General features: G+C 37.6%; 1 protein-coding gene and 2 long non-coding RNA genes across 4 annotated transcripts; 1 reads left to right on the forward strand and 2 right to left on the reverse strand.

The window, feature by feature from the left end:
- Positions 1 to 2,130: 2,130 nt before the first annotated feature.
- On the reverse strand, positions 2,131 to 11,243 carry LOC140012892 (uncharacterized). Of its 2 annotated transcripts, XR_011819865.1 has the most exons (3): positions 10,421 to 11,243; positions 7,533 to 7,588; positions 2,811 to 3,051 (listed from the first exon to the last, which is right to left on the reverse strand). It is a non-coding gene; the product is annotated as an uncharacterized lncRNA (long non-coding RNA). The 2 variants fall into 2 exon arrangements; XR_011819870.1 differs by lacking the exons at positions 2,811 to 3,051; positions 7,533 to 7,588 and adding an exon at positions 2,131 to 2,699.
- On the forward strand, positions 6,253 to 7,104 carry LOC140012904 (uncharacterized). The gene is made up of 2 exons (XR_011819878.1): positions 6,253 to 6,329; positions 7,002 to 7,104. It is a non-coding gene; the product is annotated as an uncharacterized lncRNA (long non-coding RNA).
- A 122-nt stretch (positions 11,244 to 11,365) lies between the features above and the next one.
- On the reverse strand, positions 11,366 to 20,894 carry LOC140012914 (uncharacterized). The gene is made up of 2 exons (XM_072061482.1): positions 14,821 to 20,894; positions 11,366 to 12,150 (listed from the first exon to the last, which is right to left on the reverse strand). The coding sequence occupies exons 1-2, from the start codon at positions 15,452 to 15,454 to the stop codon at positions 12,107 to 12,109; spliced, it is 678 nt and encodes a 225-aa protein (XP_071917583.1). The 5' UTR covers positions 15,455 to 20,894; the 3' UTR covers positions 11,366 to 12,106.
- Positions 20,895 to 23,908: the final 3,014 nt, after the last annotated feature.

The following is a 23,908-nucleotide window of genomic DNA, read 5'->3' on the forward strand; positions in this document are numbered from 1 at the left end:
AAGCTTCCCAAGCTTCCAAACTAGTGATTAATCGGTTTAGTTTTTCTTGGTTGCACTCAAAAGGTTGGATTCAAGGTTAAAATTTGAAGAACTCTCCTCACTCTCTTCCCTCTCCTTGCTCTCGGCCAAACCAGAAAAGAAATGAGGGAAAATGAGCTGAAACGAGATATAAGAAGACAAGACAAAAAGGTTTGGTTAAGGCCATAGGTGGCCGACACTTGTCACCACCAAAGCCATCCAAGTTTGCTTTCTTTTCCTTACATTTTGGGCCACAATTTTCGGCCATATGGATGAGGATGAGGGGGAATATTTTGCAAAAATATTAAGGGTATGTGGTGATAAGGAAGGGGTGGTCAAGTGGTGGGTTCAATCGGTAGTAATCGATACCCGTCGGTGTAAACCGATTTTTCTTAAATCACGTATACTAGGGTTTTTACCTTCTAATCACTAACTTATTATTATCACTTCTAACCATATAACATTTCCTCATCCAAAAGTCACTCTTACCTACCAAATTTGATTCTCACTCCGTACCGAATAGTCATATTACGGAAAAATGTGAAAACCCTAATTCGCTCTAACTTGAAAACGGACAACGAAAACCCTTACTTCTATATTCATTTACACTTATTGTGGGGTGATTGGGTAGTAGGACCATTATAAAGTAATAATTTTCAAATAAAAGGGAATTTTTAAGAAAAATATAAGGAATTTGCAAGTCCTCACAATTTTCATCAGCATCTCTTCGTTCGTAACCTCCTCCGCAGTAGGAGCGAATACATTCGGAGAGAAATCTCCTAGATCTAGCTCATCTAAGAGGCTGTCACCGGAGAGGATGATGAATCTAGTGGAAATAAGAGGAGATCTAAAGAACGAAATTAAGGAGACTTTATCTGCTCAAGCTACAGCTCCGGCAATGGTAGTTGTGGTCAGGAGGGAGGGAGAGAAAGAGAGAAAATAAAAAAGAGAGGGAAGGAAGAGTGGCAGCTGGTGGCGGCGGCGGCGGGGGGGATGGAAGGGAAGGGGAAGAAAGGGTCTACTATAGGGAGGAAGAAGAAAAAGGATAGACAGAAAAAAAGGAAGAAAAAAGGTTTTCAAATTTTTCAAACCCTAAATACACAAAAGTTTTCTATAATTTCTACAGTAAGTTACAGTAAAGTTTATGCAAACATTCAAAAAATATACCATCAAAATGGGCCTTTAGTTATTTGACATTTAGCACCGCATTTCAACAACATTAACTTTTTTGTTTGAGCAAGATGTCAAAAATATTTGTAAAGGCTTCATAAATTATAATAATTTTAAGAATCTATTTATTTTGCATTTGGTTCCATATCATGAACATTTAATGGTTAAATATTTAATTGAAATAAACTTGATTCATCATTTGTTTGTACAGTAGTGGCCATATTATTAGGTGAACATATGGAATTGTTCACATATGTAATATGGAATATGCATTTGATAAATGTTATAACACAAGTTATACTCAATTGCTTTTTTGAGCCAATTAGTCGGATTGCTAGTAGAGTTCTTGTATATTTAGTTGATTGTTATAAATTGGGGCTACTTAAGTTTCAAGAACTAAAATGTGTTAATGGTATTCATTTTCTAACAATGGTTTAGTGAAAAATCACTAGCTAATTGTGTGAGAGATGTGAATGCCTATAGCTATCCTTTCCATGTTTCCTTCTACTTTTCATTTTAAAAATGTACAAATTTGTAATTCATTACTAGCTATGTTATAGATTGGAAAAATGTGGGTTAAAAAACCAATCAATTGGCATCATACTCATTGTCATTAATGCTTAAATATTTAAGGCTCTTTTGAATTTGCATTTTTTTAACAAAAACCAATATTTGAGATACAAGTCTACAATAATACTTTCCAAAAATCACCTTAAAATCACTACAAAAAAAAGTCCAATACAACAGGCCTCTTTCTTTCTACCACCAGCCACTACCCTAACAACACCGGCATATCTCCTGTTTCCTTCTGTGACGCCCCCACTTCTCCCTAAGGCGAACCAAAGAGTATCCGCGGGACGCCTGCCCAACTCTCGCCAGAACTCAAACAAATCTATTCAAGCTTATTACCAGTCTACACAACACAAGTAAATAACTTAAATATAGTAAATGCGGAAGCGTTCAAGCTTAACAATAGTCATCCATTATTCAACCTGCACGTCGGGTGTTCAAAGTACATCATAAATCCCAAATATACATCACGCCCCAAAAGTTACATTTCAATTCCAAAATTATAACCCAAAACCAAGGCATAGCCAAAATATAATAGAAATCCTAAACAAAAATACATCAGGAGGGTTTCTCTAGTACATCTCTGAGTTCAATCCTGTTAAGGAAAAGAAATCTACAGGGTGAGCAAAATGCTCGTGAGGCCAAGAACACACATGCAATCACGTCGATCAGATAATAGTCCCAAATAACAGTTTAAGAGATAATTACAAGTAATTAATAAAGCCAGTGAAATTAAACAGAAACAATTCAAGGATACAGTAGCTCTCAGGAGCTAAGTTCCACTTGCTGTGTCGATGACATTCGTATACCTCCCCACGGTGACACTGTGGCGACCCCACTTCCCCCTAAGGCGAACCAAAGGGTTGGCGGGCCGTCTGCCCAACTCTCGCCAGGACTCACGCAAGCATTCTAACCCAAATCCTTTCAAAGGATAACTTAATCTGTGATAAAACAAATCTTCCCGAATAAGATCATCCTTACATCCACATTAACTTCAGAGATAGCAATGATAAATTAGCCCGTCGAGGCTCTTAAACGTCCCACATTCTACGTACCAAAATATAAAGTCGTACCAATCCGGATAGATAAATACGTAAATCTCTATTACAAACTTACAAGCCAAGTAATCGAATTAGGGTTTTCACATTTTTCAGCTTCAAGTGGCAATCCACAAAGGAAAATACATTATCCCAGATAACACATTACAGCCCACAGAATAAGTCATAGTATTCAAATACAATCCAAAAAGAAAAAAAAAACATAAGTAAGTGTCCAGCTTTCAGTTTCCAGAACCTGTTAAGGAAAACAATAAACGTGGGGTGAGCTAAAGCTCAGTGGTGCCCCAAAACATGCAATCACATAAATCAAACAGCGAGTAATAATTTAATCAAATTTGAACAATTAGGAAAGCGTGTAACAGCACAAGGTAGGATATAGGGGCTCTCAGGAGCCATTTTCCACGCTTGATCAGATACCATCGTAGTTGACCCTCCGTCAACTTTCACTACTTATAGTCCATGTAGATCCACTTATTTTAATCCTAACCCGTCACCATTCATACCTCTGCTTCGGGCCCGAACTTCATCTACCGACGCAGTATACTCGAGATATACCCGTATTAAATTAGTCGAGGGATTCACCCAACGACGTTATGGTAGTTGGATTCACGAGTCGAGGGATTCACCCAACGACGCAACTACATTTAGATTCACAGATTCATATGTTTGGTAGTTGGATTCACGAGTCGAGGGATTCACCCAACGACGCAACTACATTTAGATTTACGGATTCATTTGTTTGGTAGTTGGATTCACGAGTCGAGGGATTCACCCAACGACGCAACTACATTTAGATTCACTGTGAGGACTCGCAAAAACTATTATTTTATGCCTAATTTATGGCTTAATAAATTATTTAATTGGGTTTTAATTCCAAGGAATATTTTCTAGTCTTATTAGACCTAAATAAGTGGTAGTATATCTTCGTTATATTTTTAGAATGATTCGTTTCGAAAATTAATTTCCTAGAGCGCGTTTAGTAAAAATAGTGAATAGTACTTGGAGATTTTATCCGCGTAGTAGCACGATAAGCTTGGAATATTGGAGACTTGTACTATGGTCCTAAAATAGGTAATTTTATGAATAAATATTCAAGTGATAGTTAGTAGTGCAATCGTTATAAGAATTTTCCGAAAGTTTCGCGTTATAGCGTTAAATTTGACGGTACGCGTTTTCACGCGCGCGACTTCAATTGAGGGACTTTAGACCCTTATTTCGGGACAATTAAGAGTGAATAATATTTACATGAATATATATGCCTTGGAGGTTTAGTGCACTAGTGAACCAAACGCGCGAGAAAATCGAGCCGTAATCACACCAAACGGCCCCTAATGAGAGTTGACTTTTGGGTGATTTTGCACCACACATTGCACCTTCTCTTGGAAGCTAACTTAGATCAAACACACTCTCTCCTCTCTCTCCTCATGGCCGGCCAAAACACTCCCTCTCTCTAACTCCTTGTTCTAAAATTTCTGCACACTAATCTCACCCAAAACCACCCCAAATCACCTCCAAATTTAACCAAACTTGCACCACACCTAGCTTGACACTTGAGGATCATTTTGAGCTGCAAAAGAGAGCTAAAACTCACGGTTTTTCTGGGGCAAAAAGGACCGAAATTCTGCTTGAATATCAACCCCAAAGTAAGTGATGATCTACCCTTGAAAACTTGAAGATTGGAGGCTATCTTGCCTTGTTAAGTTCATGCATGCATTTGGTTAGCTTTTGTATGGTGTAAAAATGTGATTGTGGGCTCTTGGAATTCCCACACTTGGGTTGTTGTTGCTGATGTGATGATTGATGGTGATTATATTGTTGGTTTAGTGGTTATAATGATGCATTAGTGGTGGGTAATTAGTAGGAACTTCATTGGGTGTAAGAAGTAAAAACTTCCGATTCTACCCCTGTTTTATTCGGCCATTTTAAGGCCAGTTTTTAATGAACTAATGGCTTGAATTGGATGCTTATATGATGTATTAGAGGTGTGAAAAATTTCATTGAAAAATAATGAGGTTTGAATGGGCAAATGAATTTTTTTTAGAAACCAGCAAATCTGGAAAAACTGATTCGCGTATGCTCTGACCAGCAGTAGTATTTTGGCTATAACTCTGTCCTCGGATGTCGAAATCATGTGCCGTCGGTGGCGTTTGAAACTAGACATTCCTAGCTTTAATTTGGTGTAAAATTCACGTTCTGATTCTTTGTGAAAAAGCCGAACCAAATGTTTTAAGTTCGCTGTCCTGTTGCTCTGTTCGTCTGGAATGAAGTGGTCAGGCAGCAACTTGATGCCCGAATTTGAACCAGTTGGGTGCCGAATTTGGAAATGATTTCTTCTGTGATATTTTAGTCCTATGAATGTATTTTCCAACGGCGTAAGCCATGCTCGATTTCGAGCTATATTGACTGATTTGTGACTGAAACAAGTGGACTGCTCTGTTTTGGAAAACCCTAATGTTTGGACTGGTTTGGAACCAAATCTTGGAGTGAACTTGTTAGTTGATGTTTTTGATATTAAACACTTACCAAAGATAATATGGATGTATCTTAGACCCTTATTTCACAAATGAACCATGGTTGGATAACTTTCTTGATTAAACGATTGGAAATTTGGAAAATGAAAGTCAATGGCAGATTGCCTTAGGATTTTTCTTGAAATTTGGTGGGCTAATTAACTACCTTGCCGAAGGTATTTTTCCCCGAAATTCGATAGAGGGATACTTTCCAGATAGTATTGAAATACTGCCAATTTTGGTGCCAATTCAAGTTCGTTGCGACACCCAATTGAATTACTAAAGTTAGAGGTTCAAGTCTGGAAAATTCTCATCCAGTCTTGAATTTGCTTAACTTCGGGCTACTGTATCTCGGTGCTCGAAACTCCGATTCTTGATCTGCTTATTTTGTCATACACTTCACTTGCAACACTAATTGAGCTGAAAATTTCAGAGGCCGGTTTGCAACGTGTGAATCGTGCCGAATTTCCAAATTTGGCCGAAATCCAACTTAATTCTGCCATGAAAACCAACCCTGCGTCTTCAAGCCCATTTTTGACCACTTTTCACTTCGATTCATGGAAAAGTGTCTTCTAGGAACTTATAGTACTCTCTAAGAGGTTTCCAACGGTATAGAGTTTTCCAATTCTCGACTTATACCGAGCGAGTTACGATTTTTCAAAGATTAGGATAAAACTGAAATTCTCACATTTCAAGGCAAAGGAGTTTTTCCAAAACTCTTAATTCTCGTAGTATTATTCAAACGTTTTGCCCTCGATTTTCATGATAAAAACTCAAATAATATTGTACCTAATAAAAGGCAAGTTGAACCTCGATTTACGTGTAATTGAGGTTCCTTTTTGTAAAATAATTCTTAGATTGTACTAGTGTACAATCTTTCTTGATAAGTGGGTTAATTGTATGATTATTCGCTATTAAATTGCCAGGCGCGCAAGGAGACCTTCAAGAGGATCTCACCGCGGACACTTGAACTTCCGGAAAATAATTCTTATTGAATTGCTCGGTGAGTGTCAAGTGTGTGAATTTTGATACTTGCTTATTTGTGGGATTTGTTGAAAGTTTTAAAAATAAGGGCGGGTGCGTACTTTATCGCACTCGTTCTAATTTCAAATGAATGAATGAAACGTATTGAATGAATGAATGAAATGCAATGTTATGTCATGAATGCTTATGTCGTTGGAGTGAACCTCCTCGACTTTCAAATGAATGGGGGACGCCCAAACTCATAGGCCGTCCTTAGACTCGAGCCAGCAATGGGCTTGGTCGGGGATTTGGACGAGCCATGAGATACAAATAAGCTCGACCTAATAAGAGGTCTTGCTTGGCATACTCGTTGAGTATCGCCCAATATTGGCCATTGTGGGCCCTTGGGGTGTATGGTGGACGGAGGGAAGTAAGTGGTGATCTACGAAAATGGAAATACCGACCCGGTTGACAGGAGGGTCAATGCGGGAAGGTATACGAATGACAACGGCAGATCGAGTGGAACTTAGCTCCTGAGAGCTACTATATCCTTGAATTGTTTCTGATTACTTTTCCTGTTTGATTGATTGATTATTGAAAAGACATGGCTTTATTTATTAAATCTGGGATTGTTATTTGACTAAGTGCTTGCATGTGTGTTCTTGGCCTCACGAGCGTTTAGCTCACCCTATAGTTTTGTTTTCCTTAACAGGACCGACTCTTGGAGAGATATGGAGAAACCATCCGTTGTAATTTTGTTAAGACTCCTGTTATATATTTTGACTAGGCCCTGGTTTGGGTTGTACTTGTGGAAATTGTAAACTTGAAAAGTTTGGGCCCTGATGTGTACTTTGAATTTAAGTCATTTCATGACTACCCGATGTACTGGTGATACATTAAGTGACTTGTTAAGCTTGAACGCTTCCGCATTATTGTATTCGTGTTGATCTCATTGAAGTGTTTAGTTCGATTTTAAATTGAATGGAATTGCTTGAGTCCTGGCGTGAGCTGGGCGGGCGTCCGCGGATACCCTTTCGTCCGCCTTAGGGAGATGTGGGGCGTCACATTCACGGATTCATTAGAAATCGTTTCATACACGTCACCACTCGAACGGCTAGTGCGATAAAGTATACACTGCTCATTTCGATGGATCAAAAACCATTTATTTCATTTTGACAATTATCACATAACGAGTTGATAAAGCACTTAACCACATAGGCATAAAACACGCAGAGACACTCACCAAAAGTGAAGTTCAGAGTTCAAGCTGGGATTCAAAATTCCACGTCCTCGCTATACCTTAGAAATCCAGAATTTAAAACTATAAGTGTTGTTGTACGGTTCTTGGTTTACAAATACAAAGTTATCTGGTATATAACTAGTTTATCTACTCCAAATAAATTAACAATTTCCCTAGAGTTAAACTAGTGAAAGTGATGAAATACTTCATAGGATTTCTTTCTTTCTAGAGGTGCAAACCAGAACCAATTTGCTTTGAATAAGTTTCTTGCCAAACAAGTTTTCTGCGTAAATTATTAAAATCAAGTTTGACCTTTAAAGTACAAATATAACATTTTCAATTTCTATTCAAGTTCTAGGTTTATAAGTATAAAAGATTCTCTAGTTTATAAATGGTTTATTCTCTCGAAATAATTCGACAATCCGCTAAGGATTAAGGGTTAGTAAAAGTAGGAAATGTTTTACATGGCTTAACTTTAAATACTTTTCTTTATAAGAGTGCGGCTAGTATTATTTTATTTAAAGTAAGTTTTCTTGCCGAGTAAGTTTCTGCTGGTTTTAGTTAATGTCACTAAAATCTTGTATTTTTTGGAAATGTTCCTCTAAACAACTAGCCAGGGCCTATTTAAAGGAAATGAAATAAATCAAGACTTAGGTCTTAGGAACTAGTGAAATCATTTTCTAAAAGTAATAAGGCTAGTTTAAGCTTAAAGAAGAAATATCGAGTTGACAAGGTTTAGAAAATCCCTACATGTAATTTCTAACTTTAATACACTGTGCTAAGTTTTATCGTACCATACTAGAGCGAGGATATATTTAAATGGCTTGCTTAAAATTTTCTCAAGTTTACCAGACCAAAACGGATTCCTTACCATTCCGATTCACACACACATGTAATATTTTCAGATTCATCAATATATCAAACTCATATTTCAAATAGAAGTCTCACTAGGGCTTCATCAATCATTAGCCCTAGGTTTCAGCAGATTCATTTCAGATTAAGACTAAATTAAACGACCAAGGCTTCGTCAATCATTAGCACTTGGTTTTTGGCAAATCTCAAATCACATCTCACTTAATTAAAATAACGTAAGGTCTTCAAGCAATTCCAGCAATTTAATTTCCTCACTTTAACATTTATATAAAAATCATTCAAATGGTCAAGGGCTTCGTCAATCATTAGCCCTTAGCACCCAACAAGTAATTCTTATAGCAACAAGGCTAACATTTCAAATGTTTAAATTTACTAACAGGTATTTAAAATCAAGGACCAAATTTTCAACAGCTTCATACTCAAGTAATTGTTCCACAGCCAGGAAATTCCAACCATACTCTCACCTTGTCATCCCAAAATTCAAATACATGACCATTTCAAGGTATTATAAAGTGAATTCAACAATAATATAATTTTTCACAGCCCCAAAATCTATAAGGAAATCAATAAGAAATTCTTTATCAGACTTGACTAAGGCTGGAAAATTTTCCAGGTTTACACTTCATCATTTCGATTCAAACTTCCAAAATATCCACTGTTTCATAGTTAAACAACTTATATATCTTAAAATACACATTTTTCATGCATTTCGAAACCATTATACTCCAAAAAATTCAAAACTCAAGTTAACATTTCCAATCCAAGTCTCTCGGTTACTAATAACATTTCCAGCATTTACATTTCGACATTTTTGGTCCAAATCTTCCAATATAACAAATGTTTCATAGCTAAACGCTCTCACAGCTTTTAAACAACATAATCCGGCACTTCCAAACATTAAGCTCCAAGGAAAAATAAAATAAAATCCAGAATCCAATTAAAATTTCCAAAACAAACTGAGGAAATCCCTGCCCAAGCCTCTCGGCTATCAAGACTTTTCCAGCATTTAGAGGTTTATAAATCCAACTTTTTCTTAGCTAAAACATGGTTTTAGATTCTCAAATTTGTCGTGCATCAACTTGTCCAACCAATTACCATTTCCAGATCACAATTAAATTCAAACAACAATCATAAACCTCAAAGTTTCCAGGTTCAAACTCACGGTAGTTCACAAAAGTTTTCCAGCAATTGTGTGTTCTTATTACAACTTTATCCTGGGCTAAAACAGAGTATTAAGGTCTCAAATTCAACATGCCATCACTTAACTAGTTTGTTAACATTTCTAGCTCAGGAATTAAATTCAATTAACAACGAAAATCATCCAAGATTTCCAGAAATCTTCCAACAAGCCACGGATGATCATGCATGTAGCAGATTTCTATCTCATTTTATTTTTCTGGTTTAAACCCATTAATTAACTACATGCAAGGCTCAATTATCTTGTTATTATCTAATTAGTTATGGTTATAAGCTTAAAGCAACAAGATTAAACCAAATGAAGCTACATTATTCAAGACAACTCTCGTCAGAAATTTTCCATCGAAACAGAATTTCCTAAGCTCCTTAATTCATCATTCAACTACATAAAATTATCATGCAAGGCCCTAATCATAATAATCATCCAAGTTCCAGTTAGTTAAACACCACTGCATGCTCAAATTATTTCAGGACAACAACATTAAAGCTGCATTATCAAATTAATTCCCGGAAGTTCTGATTTCTCATGCGCATCAGAATTTCTTCTTCTAAATCACTTGTCCGAATGCTTGAAACCCACATGTAAGGTCCTAACCATATTAATCATCCAAGCTTTAGTTAACTAATCATAATTACAATTCCAGATTATCACAGGAAAGCAGATTTAATCCAACATTTCTTAATCGATTCTCGGAAATCCAGATTCAGCGCACATCAGATTTGTCTTTTCCTAGATTCATCATTCATCACCTAAGTTTCACATGCAGGGCCCTAGGTAGCTTAATCTACCCTTGATCAGTTAGCTTTAGTCCAGAAATTACCTCACCGATAACTCACTCGAGTGACAAGAGAGCTGGAAATTTTCTCTCGGCTTCACGCACGCGACAGTGGTTGTGGTTGTCGGTGGAGCTGGTGGTGTTACAGTCGTGAAGTTGGGTGCAAATGGAGGTGCAGAATGTGTGGACTTGCTCACGGTTTCTCCCTGCCTTTACTCCAGCTCACGGACAGACCAGAAACATTCAACCGGCGGTTTCTTTTCTTCCTCTCGGCTGCAGAGTGCAGCTCGGCCTCTCTCTCTCTCTCTCCGTTTGTAGAGTGCGGCTCTCCCTCACTCTCTCCCTTTGCCGACAATAGCAAGGCAGAGTAGAATTGCAGTGATGGTTTGGAATATGAGATGAAGAGGAAATGAAGGGGGGTGCCGCGGTTTTGAAAGGAGATTGAGTGTGGAAGTTGGTTTACGTATAGAATTGGTGAGGTTGTGATTGGTCAGTTGGGGCAGTAATGGACAGGCTGTAAGAGGGAGTGTTTGGCCGTGCATGATAATGTTATGGTTGTGTGGTGATTTTGTGGGTTTGTGAGGGGTATTTTGGACCTTTCCCTCGACCTTCTAATAATACTTGAGTCCTTGATTCTAGTTTAATCCCAAAAATTTATTCCGAATGTAATTTAACCTCCTAATGATGCACTAATTTCACGAGGTTTCAATTATCGAAATCTTTACGTCCTACACGTGTGTTTAGTATATTAGTATCATGTTTATCTAAAATTCATTAACATTCCTATTAATATTTAACATTATTAACGATTAAAACTAGTTATCGGAAATCAAAGAATTTATTTTAAAGTAATAGAATTAATCTAACTCAATAAATATTAATTTAGTATAGCAAAACCGAATAATTCAATATTGAGCACAATTATATTATTTATTATATAGAAATTATCTTTACACTTTTATTTCAAAGAATTAATTGTTAGATCAATGAAATAGTTTACCATCGAAATACGAAGTTAATGTAACAAAACTAAGAAGTTTAGTAATTTAGCACAATTCTTTTATTTTGCACATAACGTTTATTTCTACGTACTTATTTAAAAACAATTGGACTTAGTGCTAAAATTTATTAAAGAATTAAAATGCAAATAAAATATGCACTGATATTTATATGTCTAATTTCAGGGTTCTCACAGACACTCCATCAACCGGGTCGGTATTTCCAATCCGTAGAACTCCACTAACTTCCCATCCATCCACCGTACACCGCTCCGGGCCCGCACGACATTTATAAGGCGATACTTCACGAGTATGCCAAGCAAGATCTCTCAATAGATCAAGCTTATCATGTAAATCTCATGGCTCATCGAGGTTCCCGATCAAATCCATGGCGGCTCGAGTTCCAAGGTCGGCCTATGAGTTTGGGCGTCCCCCATGTACATGTACATGTCGAGGAGATTCACTCCAATGACGTATGCACTCATAGCATACCAAGTCATGTATACAAGTATTTGTCAGGTCTAAGCATGTAATTTAGGATATGTAAGTCTAGCAAGCCAGGCCAAGCACGAATCAATTATTTCAAATAAGTACGAGTGCGATAAAGTACACACTCGACTCCATTTTATCACAACCAGGTAGATTAAGCAAGACAAGCATGTATCAAGTTCACAGAAGTTCAAGTAAACATGCACTTGACACTCACCAAGTAGTAAGTAGTCTCAACCGAAATTTAAGCGTTCACCGTGGGATCCTCTTGAGGGTCCTCGTGTGCGCCTGAGCAAATAATAGTGAAGTATCACTCATATATCCCAATTATCAAGGAAGATTGTACACTAGTACAATCTAAGGAAATTTCATGAAAACGGACCTCAATTACTCGTAAATCGGGGTTTAAATGGAGTTTCTTAAAGTACACGGGTAATTGAGTTTTCATTTTGGGAAATCAAGTATAAAACGTTCAAGAAATATTGAAGGAATAAGGAGTACTTGAAAACTCCCTTCCCTTGGAATTTGGAAAAACTTCAGGTTTGATACGATACTTTGAAAAATCGTATCTCACATTCTACAGGTAAAAAATTGGAAAACTTGGTGCCGTTGGAAACCTCTTTGAAAGTGCTAAAAGTTCTTAGAACATACGTTTCTAAGATTCAAAATGGAAAACATTCAAAAATGAGTTCAAAGTCGTTGTTTTGGTTCATAAGGCGGATTTAAGTTGGTTCTTGGCCAACTTTGAAAATTCGGTAAAATTCACTTGATTGAAACTAGCCTTTGAAATTTGTAACTCTAGTAGTGTTGTAACCCAAGTTTAAAACAAAACAAGCAGAACAAGAAACGGAGTTTCGAGCACCGAGATACGGCAGCTCAAAATTTGGGAAAATTCGAAACTGCTGAACAAATTTCCAGATTTGAGTTTCCGACTTTGGGACTTTAGTTAGGTATCGAAATGGACTTGTATTGGTACAAAATTTGGCAGTATAATGCTCCTATATACAGGGTATTCCTCTATCAAAATTCATGGAAAAATACCTTCGGGAAGGTAGTCAACCAAACAATCAAAGTTTTGAAAAATCCTAAGGCAGAACTGCCTTGAGCTTTTTTTTCGTTCTTCATTTCCAACATTTGGCCCAGAAAATCCTTCAAAATTGGTTTGTTTGTGTAGGCAAAGCCTAAGGAATATTCATGGTACATTTGGTAAGTGTTTTAACTCTAAGAAATTCAATTGACAAGTCTACACCAAGTCTAACATCTATTTTGCCCAAATTTTAGGGTTTTCAAGAACAGGGCAGGTTTCGTATTTTGATCACAAATCAATCAATTCAACTTGGAATTAAGCATGGTTGGTAGATTTAGAAAATACATTCATAAAACTAAAATTTCACAGAAGAAATCATTTTGAAATTCGGCACACAACTAGCTCAAATTCGAGACTCGAGTTGCAGCCTCTGTACTTCGTTCCAGGAAAAACAGAGAAACAGGACAGTCATCTTAAAATGGTTGGTACGGGCTACTCGAGTGGAACTAGGGGTTGTATTTTATACCGTTGGAAATCTGGGAATGACTAGTTTCAAATTCCACCAACGCTACTTGATTTCGACGTCGGAGCGCAGAGTTATGGACGAAAAAAGTAGACTGTCTGAGCATTACGGGAACAGTTTTCCAGATTTACTAGCTTCACGAAATTAATCCATTTGACCAACCAAACCTCAATATTTTTCAATGAAACTTTATATACCATCTATACAACATATGAACATCATATACAAGCCATCACAATCACAGAATTTCGCAAAAAGGTGCACGATCAAAGCAGGGGCAGAATTGGAAAATTTTCAGCCATGCATTCCTTGAGGTTTATACTAGCTATGCACCATTAATCTATCAATTTGAGCACTAAACCAACATTAAACCCATCATCAATCATCACATCAGCCATCAGCCCAAGAGTGGAAATTCATAGAGCCCACCTTCACAATTTTCCAACAATAACAAGCCACCCACATGAATACAAGAGCTTAAAGGTGTATTAGAACTTCCATAAATCAAAACTAGAAGGTTTGATCATTACTTACTTTGGTTGATGGACCAAACAGAATTTTTGGCTCTCTATCAGCCCAAGAAAACCGTGGAAAGCTCCTTGTTTTTGTCGCTAGATGAACTCTCCAAGTGTTGAGCTAAGTGGTCTTCAATTTTGGTTGAATTTGGTGAAGGTTTGTGCAAGATTTAGAGATGAAAATTTGAGAAACTTTGAGTTGTTTTTTTGCAGCTGATGGTTCGGTCAAAGTGAGAGGGAAAGAGAGAGTGTGTAATGCTGAAATAAAGCTTCTAAAGTAAGCTTAAATGTGTGGCCACAATTCACCCGAAGGTCAACTCTCTCTCGCGCGTGTACGCGTGCATTTTGAACTCGATTCCTCTCGAGTTTATTTTACTAGTGCACTAAACCTCCAATACACTTATATTCATATGAATATTATTCACTCTTAATTGTCCCAAAATAATGGTCTAAAATCCCTCGATTAATCGCGCGCGTGAAAACGCGTATTTCCAATTTAGGCGCGATAAAGTGAAACTTTCGAGAAATTCTTATAACGATCGTACCACTAACTATCACTTGAGTACTTAAATCTAAAATTACCTATTTTAGGACCATTGTACAAGTCTCCAATTTTCCAAGCTTATTGTACTCCCAATTGGCTAAAATTTTCAAACACGTTTTCACTATTTTCATTAATCGAACTTCTAAAAATTAATTTTTGATACGAGTCACTTTAAAAATATAATGTAGTCATAATTCCATGTATTTAACTCTAATAAGGTTAGAAAATAATAATCGAAGCAAATATTCAGATAAAGAATTAAATGAGCAAAAATAGGAGTCGAAAATAATAGTTTTTACGAGTCATCACATCCTTTTCCCCTTAAGAAAATTTCGTCCTAGAAATTTACCTTGATTGGCGAACAGGTCTGGATACTTTTCTCGAATTGCTTCTTCGACCTCCCAAGTTGCTTCCTCCAACCCATGGTTCTTCCAGAGGACTTTTACTAATGGTATCTGTTTATTCTTCAATTCCTTCACCTTCTTATCCAGAAGCTTAACCGATTTCTCTTCATAGGTTAAGGTCTCATCAATCTCAATACTCTCTGGTTGTAAGACATGTGAATAGTTTGGGTGGTACTTCTTAAGCATAGATACATGAAACACATTATGGATTCGAGATAAACTTGGCGGTAATTCCAACTTATAGGCTACACTCCCCACACGTTGGATAATCTTGTAAGGCCCTACAAACCTCGGCTGTAACTTCTTTCCTTTTCCAGACATCAAGCTTTCTTTCAAAGGTGTAATCTTGAGAAATACCAAATCCCCAACAGTAAACTCCAAATCCTTTCTCCGATTATCGGCATAACTCTTTTGGCAGCTCTGGGCGGTCTGAATTTTTTGGCGTACCAACCTTACTTTCTCATTAGCTTCTTCAATCCAAGATACTGTGGTCGGGTCTAAGATTTTCCGTTCACCTACTTCATCCCAACAAATTGGAGACCTACATTTCCGACCATAAAGTGTCTCATACGGGGCCATCTGAATAGAAGGGTGAAAACTATTGTTGTAGGTAAATTCCACTAAAGTCAAAAAACTTACTCCAACTCTCTCCAAAATCCAGAACACAAGTCCTTAACATGTCCTCAAGAGTTTGAATTGTCCCCTCAGACTGTCCATCAGTTTGGGGATGATAAGTGGTACTAAAGTTCAACTTAGTCCCCAATACCTCTTGCATCTTTTGCCAGAATCTCGAAACAAATCTCGGATCCCTGTCGGACACGATACTTACAGGTATTCCATGCAACCTAATGATCTCATCCAAATACAACTTGGCCAGTTTCTCTAACGGGTACTTCATATTAATCGGTAAAAAATGGCCCGATTTGGTTAATCTATCCACTATCACCCAAATAGCATCATGGCTTCTTTGTGTTCTTGGCAATCTCGATACAAAATCCATGGTAATGTTTCCCCATTTCCACTCAGGTATCTCCAAAGGTTGCAAAAGTCCCGACGGTTTCTAATGTTCGGCCTTAACCTGTTGGCAAACTAAGCATGTTTGGACAAATTGGACAATCTCCTTCTTCATATTCTCCCACCAGTAAAGACTCTTCAAGTCCTGGTACATTTTATTCCCTCCAAGATGTACCATAAACTTCGATCGGTGTGCCTCTTTTAAGATTTCCTTCTTAAGTCCTTTATTCTTTGGCATTACTATCAGATTCCGAAATATCAATGTCGCGCCCCACTTTTGAATGAGTTGAGTGGTGTGTGGTGTGCAATGTGTGAACGTGTGCAAAATGAAAAGTAAAAGGCCATGGGACTTAGAATGCGACGATTTGGCCAAGTGAAGTTCAAAAGGGTTTTTTGTATCAAAAATGGAGTCGCCACTTGGTATAGAGTTAGGGTGTACCAAGTCACCCAAAAATGATTTTTGTTTTTGAATAAAAAAGTAAATAAACCCTTTTTGAGAACTTTTGGGTCTACGTAACCAAAAGAGGGATCGGGGGTCACATTTGACGAAGGGGAAGGCAAGGATAAAAATCCAAGGCACCCCTTCGACCTAGCCAAGGCTAGTTGCGTGACTCAAACCAATTTTTCCTAATTTTTCTACCCAAGGTATGTATCGCGTATTGGATATGTCTATATGAATGCAAAAACCTAGACCTAGGGGGATTGGGGGAAATTTCTCTTCAAAGGTTGAGTGGTGCCAATCACATTAATTGTGAAGCCCAATAATGATCCTTTTGGAGAGGTCACACCTAAACCTAAATGACGTGGAAAATGAGTGGAATGCATGCCATGTGAAAGTGTGACTTTGTGTGAAGTGAGAAAAATGATAAAAGTAATAAGATAAGAGTGAAGGTGTGCAAATGTAGATGAAAGTACTCGTGTGCGAGTGAAGGTAAAACTGTTCGTGTGCAAGTGAAGATAAAAGGGTTCGTGTGCAAGTGGAGATAAAAAAGTGTTCGTGTGCAAGTGAAAGTGATAAAAAGGTGCATGTGTGCAAATGAGACAAAAGTGAAAATGTAATGATAGAGTGGCTTGAGAATGCATGAGCCTAAGGAATTCATGCATATTGGGTACGGGGAGACCTAAATCGTGACTTGATTTTCCCTTTGATTAGAAGGCGAAACTAGCGTGCTAAGGCTATCGAGTAGCCACACTCGCTCGTTTCCCTTATCGGAAGGGGACACTCAAGCAAAATGAACCCTATAGCTAGTATGGGATGCAAAACCTAAAATGAGGGGAAAGGGGTTCGAGGATCATGCCAAATGATAAATCTAAAGGAAATGCGTGATATGAGGTGAACAAGCAAATAATGCATTAATGAAAAACAAAGGGAAAATCCTATTGGGTCTAGCGTTGGACTAGCCCTTTCTATGAATTCCTAATGAAATAATGAGCCACAACTAGCGTTGGACTAGTGTGGTGACGTACATTCATCCATTCCATTCATTCATGGTTATGAAAGCAAGTAGACATGCCAAAACGCTCGTAAACACGTAGCACGTAGCACTTAGCATGCTCGACTAGATGCAAGAGCCTACTAAAGCAATTTAACATGTAACATCAAAAGCAAGTAACCAAGGGGAAGGGGAAATGGACCAGATGCTCTACGAGCCCTATCTATTACAAGCCAAGAGGTGTACACATACCCCATGAAAACATAAAGGGAAAGGGGAAATGGACCAGATGCTCTCCGAGCACTATCTATTACAAGCCAAGAGGTGTACACATACCCCATAAAACTTAAATAAAAGCAAAAGCAAGTAAATGCATGCAAGGAGGTAAGGAAAGCGGAGTAGGCATGCATATTCACATAACACGTAGGAGCACATAGGGTCAAATGAAGTGCAAAATGAGGGATAGGGTGTACCTCCCTTGAAGCGACGCCCTGACTTGGTGAAATTACTAACTTACCCTCCAAAATAATAAAAAGGTCAAGGTACCACTTAAATTATCAAATAAATCAGAGAAAATGGAAATAAACGCCAAATTGAATCACTTGAGGCCTTCCAAAGAAAGTAAACTACTCGTACTTAACCAATTAAGACAAGCAACGACCCAATTGAGAAATTAAAGAGGTTTAAAGAGCCAATTTATTATAAACACTAAGGGACTTGAAAAAACATAAAATAAAATTAAGAGTCTAAGGTGAAACAAAACCAAATCAAACAAGAAATTTCACAAAAAGGTAAATGAGAAGCAAATTACTAGTGTCTAAGTGACAAAATGCCAAAGAATCCAAGAAAAATCAAATTAACTACAAATATGGGAAAAAGATATTACTAGACCCTTCAAATCCATTCTACAACCCCTTAAATATCTACCCAAAATAAATCAAGATGAATTAAAAAAGAAATGGCATATTAGGAGGACAAAATTAATTAAGTTTTCCAATTAATTGGGCCATGGCAGCACTAAACACAAGTTAAGGGGTTCAATTGCAAACACAAACCAATCATGTAGGACCAATTAAAAACACTCAAGAGACTTTAAAGGTCAATGGCAAAGCAGAAGTCAAACCATGGTGCCAATTGCAACTATCTTAGAATCTAATTGCAAGAAATCAGCTCATGATTGGGCCTTAGTGAAACCAAGGGGACTTGAAGGATCAAAAGGCAAAAATTCAGAAAATATTTTCATGCACAGCATGCAACTTACGAAGGAAAATTGTTTCTGCAGCCAGCTAGCAGCAATTTTTATTCTTACGGAAACATATCATCCTCAATCATCAGCTTTGATCCAAAAATCTTTTAAACAAAACACCTAAAAACGGATCTAAACATCATAACACATCATTGCAACATTCAAACCAGCTCAAACCGTAGAAGGAACTTCATGCCAATGCTGGAGAAAAAGTATGTAAAAAAAAGGTTCGGCAGTCTTGAGACTTTGGAATTTCAGCAAACTTATGCAACAAAAATTTCAACAAGGATTCAACCTCAAGCTCTCATTAAGCCTTCTAAATTCATCCTCAAAGTGCTATGCTATGCACACAAGAGAGAAAAATTTGGAATGAGGAACAAGCTAGCACTTGCAGGTTCATTCAAGAAAAACTTTCCACCAGTTCTGAGTTTTCTTTTTAATCACACGAAAACAGCTCACAAGCATGCGTATCAGTCCATGAAAAAGTGAAGCAATCAAGTCAGAACCCATTCAAAACCCAATGTTACAGTTTCAACCCATTGCCCTTAACATAATCCCCCGTCCTAGATGATTTAATCAAATTAAGTAAACCAGAAATGCAGCAAAGCAACGAAGTAACCATTCTGCGATTCTAAAAATGTTGCAGCAAACACCAAAATTTCATGTGAATCCAGAAAACATTCATTCAACCGTGTGAAATCAAGAGTTTACATTATCAAACATTTAGACACAAAAACATCCTAGACACAGGCGAGAAAGCTCATCCAAACCGTTGCTAGCTTTAAGCATGGAATTCACAGAGTCATAAAAATTGCGCATACAGAAAGCTAGGAAATAAAAATTCTGCAATTTTCTCGTGCATCCCAAAATTTGTTCGTGCAAAGTGAAACCTATCCAAACCTCATACATTAGCTTATTTCCATCAGAGTCATGAATTCAGCATAGAGGCTAGGAGAGGGACTTGTTCATGATGAACGACATTCATTCGGTTTCGAAAGATAAAGAAAGCACGCAAGCTAGCAGCTTTTTTTTGGTTCCTAAACTTGCATCAAGGAGGTTCTAACACAGCTTTGATAGCCAACGAGTTCATGGCATTTCTCAGTCAAGCGATAAACAAAAGCAAGAAAAACAATCAGGTCACAACTTGGACGACCAGAGAAAGACAAGGGTGATTTACAGTCACATCCTCAGCCTCGGCAAAACTTAAGAAAGGAAGGAAATTATGTCAAACTAAGATGGAGAAGAATCCATGACTACCTGGAAACACCAATGCTGCTAAGCGAAATAGTAGAGGCTCCTGGGAATCGCACAGCTCCGGCAATAGAAATCCGCGAACTGGGTTGCGAGAGGCTCCAGCGTTGATGCAGGCGATACCTTCCCTTTCCCTCTCTGTTTTGCAGCCGAAACCCTCCTCACTGCTCCCTCTCTTGCTTCTACGTTTCTTTTCTTTCAGAACCCATGCCGCCAATCTCTTCCTTGCTTTGTTTTTCCTTCAGATTTTTTTTAGCCATCACCCAATGCCCAGCCCCCTTTCTCTCCGCCTTCTCTCGGGTTTCCTTAGCCGCTAACTCTCTCTCAGTTTTCTTTCTTTTTTTGCCGTCCCCGAAACTCTCCCGCACACCTCTCTCCTTGCTCTCCCCTAAAACCTCCGTAGCCCCCTTTTTTCTATAGCCGTCAACTGCAAAATCCTCTGATTTTTCTTTTGCCGTTCCTCTACCTCTCTATCTTCCAACCGTCCCCCCGATCTCTTGCCTTGCTTTGTTTTTCTTTTCATTCGCCCCCCCGACCAAAAACTCCCCCTGCCTCACGAAGCTCTGTTTTTTTTTTCCCTTCCGTAGCTCCCCCCAAACCTTCATCCTACCTCCCTAGCTCTCTCCCTCTCCGTGTTTTTTCTTTTAGCCGTAGCTATCACCCAGTTTTTCCGTAGCTATCTCATGCCGCCGCCCCTCTATTTCTCTTTCCCTCTTACTCTTTCTCTGTTCTGTCCAAGCCTTTGCCCCCAGCTCGCTCTCTCGCTCCCTTTCTTAGCCGAAACCCCTTCTCCTGTTTTTCTTTCTTAGCCTTGTTTCTTCACTCTTGTTCCTCCCTCAGAAACTAGCCGCCGATAGCTTCTCCCTTCTCTCTGTTTTTCCAGTTTTTTCTCTTCGGCCTTCCCTCTGTAAAACCAGCCGCCAAACCCCTTTCTTTTGTTTTTTTTTTCCGTCGTTTTTTTTTCTGTTTTCCTTTTTCTTGTTCTTGCGTTTTTTTTTCCGTGGCTAGCATCTCTCTATCTCTCAAAACCTAGCTATCATTCTAGATTCATCCCCCCCTTCCAGGTGTCCTAGACACCTGGCCTTTTCAGCTTCAAATTACCACTCCAGGACCTCCTGCAATCTTCTTTGTAAGCTGCGGCAACACGCGACTTTCTGCATTGCCGAGATCTTTTTTTTTTTTTTTTTTTTTTTTAACTTTCAACTTAATAAATACAGAAATGATAAAATATAAATAATAATAATAACAAAATGCCAAAAACCAGGTAACAATAATAATAATAATAATAAAAATAATTTAAAAACTCAACAACTAAAAACGACAAAAATGGCCATTTTTCATCTTTTTTGTTCCATTTTTCATTTTTCATATTTTTCATTTTTTCCTTCCAAGAAAGCATTGAATTTAAATTACAAACGACTAAAGCATATTTTTTTGAATGCTTTTTCTTTTTTCTTTTTTTTCTTTTTTAACAAATTCTATGATAAAACTTAAAAATAAAAATAAAACTGGAAACTAAAAACTAAAAATGAACATGACAAATAAAAAAAACTAAAAATGAAATTACACCAAAAATTTGGTGTCTACAATCAATATTCCATTTGACCCCAAATTAAAACCCGTCTTGTCTCCCATTCTAACCTTTTCCACCCACTTTTGCACGTCAGTGTCCTTTTCTTGAGTTTTCTTAATGCGTTCCAACAAAGTGGAATTTACTACAATATTCCCCAAAATGACCTTCCTCGGTTCCAGTCGAGAATTTCAATAACTAACTTCTTCCAACAACTAAAATTCCTTAACCATCAATCCAGCTACTTGCACTTGACGGCTCAAAGCATCGGCCACTACATTGGCTTTCCCGAAATGATACTTAATCATACAATCATAGTCCTCCAGAAATTCCATCCATCTACGTTGCCTCAAATTCAGCTCCTTTTGAGAAAATAAGTACTTAAGGCTTTTGTGGTCTGTAAAAACCTCAAATGTCACCCCGTATAGATAATACCTCCATTTCTTCAAAGCAAAGACCACAGCTGCTAACTCCAAATCATGAGTCGAGTAATTCCCTTCATGCGGTTTCAATTTCCTAGAGGCATATTGTGATACCCCAAATTTTAGGATACTATTTTTGTTTAATCTCAAAGAAAGGATTACGGTTTCTTTATTGTATTTTTGTCTTAAAACATTGTTTTATTTCAAGCCTAGAAATTCATACCTAGAAATTCATACCTCGAAATTCATACCTAGAAACCTTACTTGTACTGTAAACCCCTAGTTTACTTGTGACTAGCAGGTTATGTTTAAATCCCTCATATTTGAATCAAAACCCTAATTATAATCACTGAAATTGTAAAATCCCTCGTATTTTTTTAAAATTCCTTTTTATTTGGCATTTATTCCCTTATAATAGCTATACTACTCATTTACATTTCCAATGTTTAGAATAAAGAATAAAATTAAGAGTTTTCCCTTTTGCATTCATCGTTAGGGTAAACTAAGATTTTTACGCCTATCCGTAGTGTGATTATCCGGTACGGAGAGTTGATCAAATTTGGTGATTAAGAGTGAGTTTTAGATGATATTAAGTGTGTGATTAGAAGTGCTAATAATAAGTTAGTGAATTATAAGTGAAAACCCTAGTACGCGCGAAATAAGGAAAAATGGGTTGAACCGACGGTTACCGTTTGTTACCGAATGAGTGCACCACTTGAACACTACTTTATTACCTTAATCTTCTCACTTTTGTTTCAGCAAAATTGGCCCTAAATATCTTCTTCAAAGGGCCGAAATTCTTGACCAGAAAATCAAGGAAAGGAACAAAAAATTGACTTGCAATCACAAGGTGACACTTGTCCAATTTTGACCCAAATGAATTCCTATCATCTTAACCTTCTTCAAGCTTCATTTCAGCCACCATTTCTGAACATTCCAGCCGTGAGAGTGAGAGAGAAAAGAGGGAAGAAACCATTCAATTTCCATCTTGATTTTTAGCTCAATTTGAGTGAAAATCCAAAAAAACAAAACCGATCAAACTCTTCCTTTAGTACCTAAGAGGCTTTGTGTGGTGACACTTTGGAGGGAAAGGTTGTGGTTCTCTCTTGCTAGCAGCTTTGGTGAGTTATTATGGTTTCCTATCCTTTTCTTACATTTAATCTTGTTAAAGTTTAGTTAGAAGCTCTTAATCTTGCTTTATGACGGTAAATTTGTTAGCTTGGAATGATATGTTGGAATATGGAGCTAGGGTTTTGATTTAGTTGCTTATAATTCTTGTGGGTTAGGTGTTATATTATATATATATAGTATATGATCTTGTAAAGGTGATAGTAGTGGTAGATTCAAGATAAAAATGTGAAGTTTGGCTTGAAATACCAAAAATTCCAGATTTCTGGAAAATTTTTGCCCTGTTCTGTCTGGTTCCATTTCGTGTGGTTATAGGCCAAATTAGGCTTCACATAAAACATGAAAGTTGTAGAGAATGGTATTTTATAGGTGCCTACAAAATTTCAGCTCAATCGGAGCATCGTAACCTGTGAAAAGACTAAAATACCCTTGCTGCCCTAGGTTAAATTCCAGTGTTCCGCGTAGACACTTCAGTCTATTTAGCTGTGTTTATTCAATATACTCCGTGAGGATTTAGCCTTTTTCCAAAACATTAAAGTTTCAGTACTCTATCTTAGCTTTTCAACGCCACCAAGAACACCCCAAACGGATCTATGTAGCCTAAGTTATGGCCAAAATAGTCGCATCTATTCTAAACTCCAAATTCTGCCGCGTTTCTGGATTTAGCTTCTGCCCCTGTTTTGTCCGTTTTGATAACGCATGAACTGGGTGTTGACCCCTTCATAAGAAATGTAGATCTTGGTTTTAGCTGCGAAATGGTATAAAGTGCGTCGAAATCCGAGTTCCGTAGCTCCTGTTATGACCAAAATAAGATCGATCGTCAGAACTGCCTTTGAATCTGGACAGTTCTGACGGGTACTTTGACACTCAAATTTCGTTCTGTTCTGAGTGGATTCAGGTCTTGGCCAAAACATCAAAGTTTTAGCCTTATGTCTCAGCTTTCTAATGCCTTTGGAATTTCTTTATTTG

The sequence above is a fragment of the Coffea arabica genome, chromosome 1c, assembly GCF_036785885.1.
Source record: "Coffea arabica cultivar ET-39 chromosome 1c, Coffea Arabica ET-39 HiFi, whole genome shotgun sequence".
NCBI classification, from domain to species: domain Eukaryota; kingdom Viridiplantae; phylum Streptophyta; class Magnoliopsida; order Gentianales; family Rubiaceae; genus Coffea; species Coffea arabica.

Coding starts and splice junctions, on each gene's coding strand:
- LOC140012914 (XM_072061482.1), bottom strand. CDS start 15,454: ATGGCCCCGTATGAGACACTTTATGGTCGGAAATGTAGGTCTCCAATT. Junction 12,151..14,820: donor AGACCTGTTCGCCAATCAAG/GTAAATTTCTAG, acceptor TTATTTGCTCAG/GCGCACACGAGGACCCTCAA.